At 35.2% G+C, this 8,717-nt stretch overlaps 1 protein-coding gene across 1 annotated transcript in view; it reads right to left on the bottom strand.

Annotated features, from left to right (window-relative positions):
* Positions 1 to 209: 209 nt before the first annotated feature.
* Positions 210 to 8,717, bottom strand: part of LOC128992449 (uncharacterized) — a 37,737-nt gene continuing 29,229 nt past the window's right edge. Inside the window, exons 7-10 of the mRNA XM_054416029.1 lie at positions 3,290 to 3,416; positions 2,149 to 2,313; positions 1,831 to 1,967; positions 210 to 1,583 (exon numbers count right to left, since the gene is read on the bottom strand). Of these exons, the coding sequence (XP_054272004.1) occupies positions 1,442 to 1,583; positions 1,831 to 1,967; positions 2,149 to 2,313; positions 3,290 to 3,416 (571 nt within the window). The 3' untranslated portion in view covers positions 210 to 1,441. The remainder of the gene's footprint in view (positions 1,584 to 1,830; positions 1,968 to 2,148; positions 2,314 to 3,289; positions 3,417 to 8,717) is intronic.

The raw sequence follows: 8,717 nt of genomic DNA, 5'->3' as shown, positions 1-8,717 counted from the left end.
GAAAGGCATTAACCTTAATTATGTTTGTGAATTAGTTCGCCTAACCGCGGCTGTCTTACATTCCCAGGACATTCTACATTCTGAGGATATGATCCTAAGAGGTATTACAATCGTACAGTTTTATATGCCATATGTTATTATTGGTTCTCTATTTATAAACCACAAAACACATAATATTAACAAACACAGGAACAAAATCAACAAACACCTTGAATGTAAAACAAGTTTATAACCAAATGTGTACAAAAGAAACTGTACACTTTATATACATGTCATAACAAGTAAAAAATCTATCACAATCGTTTGATCAAACAAAATAAGAGAAAAGGTTCCCAACTCTTTCAGATGAATTAATAAATTTTCCGTCTATGAATTTTAACACATTTTCTTTGTAATAACGCAATGCTGCAACTGAACATTACTTATTTTACTCACACAGTCTAGCAATTCTAAAGATATGACTGCCAGTTAAAATAATTAATAGTTTATAGCACCTTCACGGAGCAAACACAAGACTAGCACAGTTGCTGAGAAGCTAAGGATTATTGAAGTGTAATTAGAAATGTCAAACACAGAAGAGTCAGAAATCTGGACTAATTGGCGTTGTACCTTATCTCAATTAAGATTCTAATTGCCTGGATTTACACTAAATATATTATTGATTTACGTAACGTATGAAGGTGATTTTTTATTAAAACAGTACTTGTCAATGTTTGTTTTAGAACATATACTGTGCAGTTTTATTTGAAAAAATAAAAAATCAAATTGTAATTTTATTTAAATACAAGATTCAATTGTCGTTAAGTACTAGGCTTAAAATTACAAGAAATTTCGGAATTTTGACAGTATAAAATTACAAAGAATGGCAACTTAACTTTGCTCAAAATTTAAGTTTGTTGTTTTAAACAACTGCTTATACCAATACTGTTTATATTTATTTTAAAGCCTGTATATTGGTTCAAACTTTGAATGGGGATGTTTTGTGCTGTCAATAAAGATTTAGAATTAAATCCAGATCAGTCCAATAAAATCAATCAACTGAGTTAACATGTAAATTTATGTCAAGGTTTTTAAAATATAACGTAGAAAGGATATGGTTTTACGTATTGAAAGTTCATAACACCTTGAAGATAAGAGTTTTCTGACAGATTGCACTTACAAGGTAGAATTAACATGAAACTTCTACTATTGATACAACTAGAAATTACATACCCACGTACTTTTTAGTACAAAAATTGGTGACATATCGTCCATGTAGATAGGATGTCTAATTCAGTATCGAAACGTCAATGCTAAAGGCAACTTGAGCTTAACAATGACATCTCAATTATGAAAATTGGTTAGGTAGTAATTTAAAGTAAACGTTATACATATATAGTAATAAATAAATATAACAGCTTAGTAAAGTTGGGCACCTTAACTCAGTAAATATCACATTACATCAGTCGTAGACGAGTCTTCCGACGGAGAGCCGGGTGAACTCTTTGTCAGACAACATGTGCCACGAGTGTCCAAACCTCTGGGACACTTCACGTTCTGTGTCCTCGTATGAGCGTGAAGACATACGCAGCCACTCGTAGAACCTACAACAGTTTAGTGCAAAATATGTAGCCAAGTGAAGATTCTGAACTACTCTTTTGATTGCTTGGTTCCTAAGTAAAAGGGCACTTAATACTTTAAAATTATATATCAAAGTGTAATGTACAAATCACTGTGTTTTACCTATAAGCTATTCAAATTAATTGTGATTTATTTTGTAAACAAACCTTATAGTATTTCCGACAATACTTCAGCAGATCAATTCTCAACTAACGATACATTTGAGCTTACCCAGGTGACCACTCAGGGTTGCGAGGCCAATCACAACGCAGTATGACTGCGTTGCGTCTGATATACAGATGACGCAGGTTCTTGCCTACGTCAGCTAACAGCAGTACTGTACTGGTTGAGATCCTCTCTCTTACTACCTAAAAAATAATACAAAATCAACATATCTTTAGATGTAAGGCCTTATAATATTTATACTTGTTAGGTTGCAGGTTCAATGGATGCACAATTTGAGCTGGCAAGTAATCCTACTTTCAACCTTTGGAAACCTTTCGATGCTATCGGTCCTTTGAAACGAGACAACTTGAATAGATCACTTACCAGAGTGTGAAGTTTGGGGCAGGCTCGACAAAGCATCAGTAAAAACGGGTCAATGCGGTCATTGAAGCTCTTAGGCTGATGGAATCGAGGTAGGCCAATGTGACCAAAGACACATAACTTCTCTTGGTAAAGGTCTATGGCTCGCGTAACCACGTCAGTCTGCAACTGCAACAACAAGGAAATATCATTCATGGAAGTGTGAGATTTCAGTAGACTTCCTTGAGCGCAGTAGATATGTAAGGACTGGATCCTTGTCCAAACTAAAAAGGATGAACCTTCACAAGTGCATAAGAACATGAAAGGATATGTATCTTAAAACCATGCATTGTAATATTTTGAAAACAGTACCAGTAAAGAATTTGATCGAATTTCAACTTCCATGTTCAATTTAAATACTAAAACATTTGGTCAATGTACTTGCATTAGTTGAATTTATACAATTCAGTATATATATTTATACTGTATAAATATATTTTCCTATATATTTATACAACTCTTATGAATGCAAAGCAGAGTGTGAAGAATAGAAGAATTTCCACTGCTTCAGCAAAAAATTATCACACGCTATCTTATAAGTAAGTTACACCTGACAACTCTGAACCTTCTTGAATCCACCACGGGAATTGGGAGTGGAAGTTTTTTATTTTGCTGCGCCGTGCCTCCATTAGGTTGCAAGGTGTGCGCGAATAAGAAGCAGCAAAAACAGCTATGACGTGTAAAAACTGGTATATCTAGTATTTTCTTCTGGGTTTTCCCTTATTCCGCAAATGAAGGAACATAAAAGTAAACCCACAAGCTCCTTCCAGTTCCATCACGATCAATATAAAACAATGAACTGAGCAAGTGTGGTGGCTAATGAAGTGGTTCACCACTCAAGGTTACGCCACCAAACACGCCACCAAAGTACCATGGTGGCCTAGTGTGCAAAAGCCCTTAAGGAACATTGGAACGTTGTTTCGAAAAGCACTAGTCTTACCGGTTACGACTACAGTAACCCTTTTTAACCACGACCCTATTGGTTTGGACTTTGCTTATTTTTAACAGCTGTTGCACAATATATCATAAACGTGTCGTACCACTAAGCTAGGAATGTGACTGAGAGGCTATTGTACAGTATCCTATTGTGTATTGGCTATTGTACCTTACACTGCGGACTGGAGTACAACACTGTGTGTACAGGAGCTCCTTCTTGCCACAGCAAATGTCGCTCTCTAGTGCTTTCCACCCTTAGATGTACCTTCAGCCCCGGGTTGCGCTTGGCACAATCCCTGCACAAACAATAAGGGTATCAGCAGACTTACTTACTTTCTCCCATAAGCTTGGCATTAATACCCCCGCCGCAGCAAATCTGCTAATCTGACTAAGCGAAATTCCATTTAAGGATTTCTACTAAAATATTCCCTAAAAATTGTCAGATTTATTTCCTACTAGCTGGCCCGACAGATGTCGTCCTGTCCTAATGTGATTTTATGTCAAATGCTTGTTCATTTTCAAGATGAGCTCGTTCCCATGATGATAACGTCCTGGTTGAAGTTCGTTCCCTACGCTCACTCACCTTTAGGTTGGAGCTCGTTCGCTGCGCTCACTTGCCTTCAGGTGAGCTCGTTCGCTACGCTAACTCGCATCTAGGTTGAAGTTAGTTCGCTACGCTCACTCACCTTTTGGTTGCAAATTAGCTGTTGTCATAAATTTAAAAAGAATAATAGTGCTGCACCCTGTTGGTAAACCTATTAACTTTTTAATGCTATTGAACATCAAAGAATCAAACCCAGCTGTTAAGATTCTTTAATCTATATATATAAAATCCAATGTAGCCTATGTTTGTATGTTTGTATATTTGTATGTTTGTCCTTTATGGACTCCAAAACCGCTCGACAGATTGTAATGAAACTTTTAGGCATTATTAAGCATTATTCAAGGATGGTTTGTGTGAAGTTTTGTGCAGATCTGTCAATAGGGCTCCGCCCCAGTGGCTCTGGAGTTTCCCATGTTAACCTTATGAATACTCATATTTAAATGGAATTAAATAATCTTAACAGCTGGTGCAGCTAAACAATTTGATTCTGTGATGTTCAATATCATTAAAAAGTTAATAGGTTTACCAACAGGGTGCAGCACTATATTTTTTTTAAATTTATGAGAACAGCTAATTTGCAACCAAAAGGTGAGTGAGCGTAGCGAACGAACTTCAACCTGGAGGCGAGTTAGCGTAGCGAACGAGCTAACCTGAAGGCAAGTGAGCGCAGCGAACGAGCTCCAACCTAAAGGTGAGTGAGCGTAGCAAACGAACTTCAACCAGGGCGTGATTGAGCCATGCGAACGAGCTCATCTTGAAAATGAACGAGCATGTGACATAAAACCACAATAGGACAGGAGGACGTCTGTCGGGCCAGCTAGTTCAATTTAAATATGAGTACTCAAATGGTTAACATGGGAAACTCCAGAGCCACTAGGGCGGAGCCCTTTTGGTGGATCTGCACCAAACTTCACACAAACCATCGTTGAATAATGCTTAATAATGCCTGAAAGTTTCATTACAATCTGTCGAGCGGTTTCAGAGTCCATGAAGGACAAACAAACAAACATACATTGGATTTTATATATATAAGAAGATTTAAATAACATTAATTTTAGTGAGTACTTAGGTTTGCAGCTACAGGGAAGATATCGTGGCGTGTTTTATATTGCAATGTTGATAGCTTAGTATGAAATAAAGAAAATTTCCAAATTTGGTTAAAATATATCAATAAACAAGCAAACTACAACAGTTTATTTATTCTCCATAAGAATAACATGGGAATTTTAAATTTAGAATTTTTTAACTATCTCCGTAACCGTTGGGCAAACGATGTTTCAATATACAAAAATTATTTATTTTTTTAAGCTCTACAAAATGGTTTGGAGAGAAATTATGAATGTTTGTGTTTTTAGAGTCAAAAATGGGAAAGATCAATTTTAACCCCATAATACCCCTCATAGACCCGTTCCCATCGTCCATTATGCTGGTTCGCGAACTCGTTCGAATAAACAATATAGGTTTACACGTTTGTACTAAATTTTTTCAAAATCGGATAATTTTTACTTGAGTTGTCACGCTAACGAACACAGACAAATACGCACACACAAGCACACACATTTATATATATATATTTACTAGCAGAGTACCCGTCCTTCGTACGGGGTTGGAATATAAGTATAAAATGCTTATTGCAGTTATACTTAAGCTTTGCGTTTGCAATAAGGCAGGACACAGTTTGATAAAATTTGCTTTTTTAATTTACAGTATTCTATAGTACTAGTGGAACCCCGTCGAAATCGACGGTTAATCTTGAGGTTTTATGTAAATTCAGCTAACTGCAATAGATAGAGTGAAGTCATTAAAATCTTAGTTAAATGAAGGGAGGATAAGCATAATAATATAAGGATATATATACGAATGGTGTTTTTGCCCTCTGAGGACCTCAAAACGAAAAAGTAAATCAGTCCCAGGTCTAGGTCTTACCATGAGACCTACGGTAATAGCTTATTCCCTACATTTTAAATTCGCTGAAAGCATAAAAAACATCATGTTGTTGAAAACTGATCACAATTCTGTTTAGCACTGTGTCAATGCCAATCAAACCAAAAATTGGCATGGTACTTGCTTGTTAAAGTTTAACAACAAGCTTTCTATTCTCTTTGGTTTTGTGCAACTGATAATTTTCATTGGTTATTTAATGGCATGTGTCTTCCTTATTAAGAAATGATGAACTGAGTATTGACTGATCCAAAGTCCCACGGAGGAGTCTACATATCGTTACGTTGTCGTGTTCATCACTATCAGCCTGGGTTTGTGATTTGCATCTTAAATAGCCTGTTTATGCTTAGAAAAATTCCATTATACATAGCTTAGAATCTTGGCACGGCTCTCTCTAAACATTTTGATCTCATAGAACCAGGAATCTGTCAATCGAAACCAAGTAGTTTGTTTTGCCAGTCCAAAAGAACTCCAAGGGTTTTCACATTAGTAGAATTTGAAATATTTTGAGGTAAGAATGGATTCAATCTAGTACTCTTTTTTTAGAGCAATTATTGAGTTGGAAAAAAATTTAGATTTTAATATTAGATCTTAAGTAAGTATCAGCAATATGTAAATGTTAGTTACATACTTTCTCCCACTAGCTTTTCAACAATCGTTATCTGGGACATGGATAAGTGGTTAGAGAGGAAATTTAATAAATTATTTTAAAAATCAATAGAGTTGCAACTATTTTTAAATCGTAATTTTTACAGCAATAGGGGTTGTACCATTTCGTTTAGAGTTAAAAACATTAAACTAATACAACATATACACAATTTGAATTAAAGTTGGTCAAGTCGTTTCATGAAAATCCGATTTTCCGTGACATTAATAAGTTTTTATAGGGAAAATGACAAAAGTTGCAATAACATTTTAACCGTAATTTTACAGCAATAGGGGTTATACCATCTTGTTCAGAATCAAAATAAGTATAACATCGTCAATTTTGAGAAAATTATTTTTTATATTTTGTAGAGTTTAACAGGATAATCACCATTAAAAATTTAAATTTAAAAAAATATTATAAATATTTCTTTGAATATGTTGCAATTTTGCATGGAGAGTTTATATTAAGTTTTTTTTCAGGTTACCAATATGGAACAATCCCCAGACTTCAAAAACCTCCCTTTTATCTTCAAAGTCATCTTTTCTTTGGACATAAAAAAACGTAGCCTCAACAAGTATATAGTTTCGTTGAGATTTTTCTTCTACATCCTCTTCTTTTACACCACGTTATCTTGCATAACCAACAATGAAAATGAAGGAAATGATTTCTCTAAATATCACGATTTAATTGTTATCTTTGTAGTGATTTCTATTGAACTATTCGTAATTATAAACAAGTCGCAGTTGTGTTCTTTGGTAGAGATTCTGCTAGAACCAATCGTTGAAATAGAGAGGAACACTGTTCAATGGAAATTGGTTGAGGATTTCAACAGACAAATTACATTGTATGGGAAAGTTAGTTTGGTTTTATACGTTTCTTTCGTCCCTTTATTCTGTTTGCTTCCACTACTTCTGTCGTTGCAAACAGAAATGGGAATCAACGATGAAATTTGTGCAGATCTTACCATGGGGTGGATATGGAAGTCTGAATCGTCTTTGCTCCTACTCTTGTATCCCATATCAGGTTTTCTGATGATGTTACAAATTGCGGGGATGTATCTGCTCTCTCTGGTTTTGATTTACATGGTCGCAAAGACCAAGTTTACCACAAAACTGCTTCTCGTTGACTTGGACGATGTGAACAAAATAATGGATAAAACGAATGAACAATCATATTACTATTACTTGTCTACCTTGAGGAGAAACCATGAGGAGAGTGTACAGAAACAAAACTGTGCAGAACAAAAAGTAATCAATGCAGTCAATTTCAGCAGCTTAAAACTACTGAAACCTCTTAACAAAACTTTCCATGAGAAAGGAATACAAATCTATTTGGAAAAACTTGTGAAACGTCACATCAATATCATAAAGTAAGTAGGTATGATATTTACTTGTGTTTTCCTTCAGCAATCCTATTTAATATTTTAGTTAGTTTGTAAAGTAGAAATAAATAAATATAAATCAAAATTATATTACTAATAGCGAGTTAGATAATTGATGTTGATATCAGCCAAATTGCTTTTAATTAGGACCATACTATCTCTTATCTATTAATTAAATTCAATGTCTTTTAAATTATTACAGTACAGGTTAAGATAAATGGCAACATGTAGGAAGTGTTGTCTAACTTTCATAAAATAGATTAAATACGTTGAAGGCTAATCAATTGACCTTAAGTAAGATGTTATCTTAGCAAATTTTTCTATTAGTACAATAAAAATATGTTTTGACCCAAAAAAAATTAGCAAAACCAGGGAATTTGGTACAGATGTTGGGTGTACCTTCCTTTTGAACATACTAAAAGTCCCCTAAAATTGAAGCTGTGTTACGGCCGCCATGTTGGAAAATGGCGGCATATTTCTGTATTTTTCGCTATGGTGACTTTATTATTAGAGATACAGGAAAAAGCTAAGTATACAAAATGTATGTCATCGAAAGATACACATTTTTTGTATTTACCATCTTTCTCTAAACCCAACGGTTTTTGAGTTATTTGTTATTAAGTATATTTAGTTTTTTTATATTTATCAAAAACTAGCTGTAACCCGCGGGCTTTGCCCCGTTTAACTTCTTAATTTTCAAGATGATCTCGTTCGCATGGCTCAATCACGTCCTGGTTGAAGTTCGTTCGCTACGCTCACTCACCTTTAGGTTGGAGCTCGTTCGCTACGCTCACTCACCTTTAGGTTGGAGCTCGTTCGCTGCGCTCACTTGCCTTCAGGTTGGCTCGTTCGCTACGCTCACTTGCCTTCAGGTTAGCTCGTTCGCTACGCTAACTCGCCTCCAGGTTGAAGTTCGTTCGCTACGCTCACTCACCTTTTGGTTGCAAATTAGCTGTTGTCATAAATGTAAAAGAAATATTAGTGCTGCACCCTGTTGGTAATCCTTGTAACTTTAATGCTAT

This window comes from Macrosteles quadrilineatus, unplaced genomic scaffold (genome assembly GCF_028750875.1).
Source record: "Macrosteles quadrilineatus isolate MER2022 unplaced genomic scaffold, UCM_ALF_1.0 Scaffold_1__1_contigs__length_201487025, whole genome shotgun sequence".
Classification (NCBI taxonomy): domain Eukaryota; kingdom Metazoa; phylum Arthropoda; class Insecta; order Hemiptera; family Cicadellidae; genus Macrosteles; species Macrosteles quadrilineatus.
Note: the sequence above shows the minus strand (reverse complement) of the source record. Positions and strands in the feature narration are given on the sequence as shown.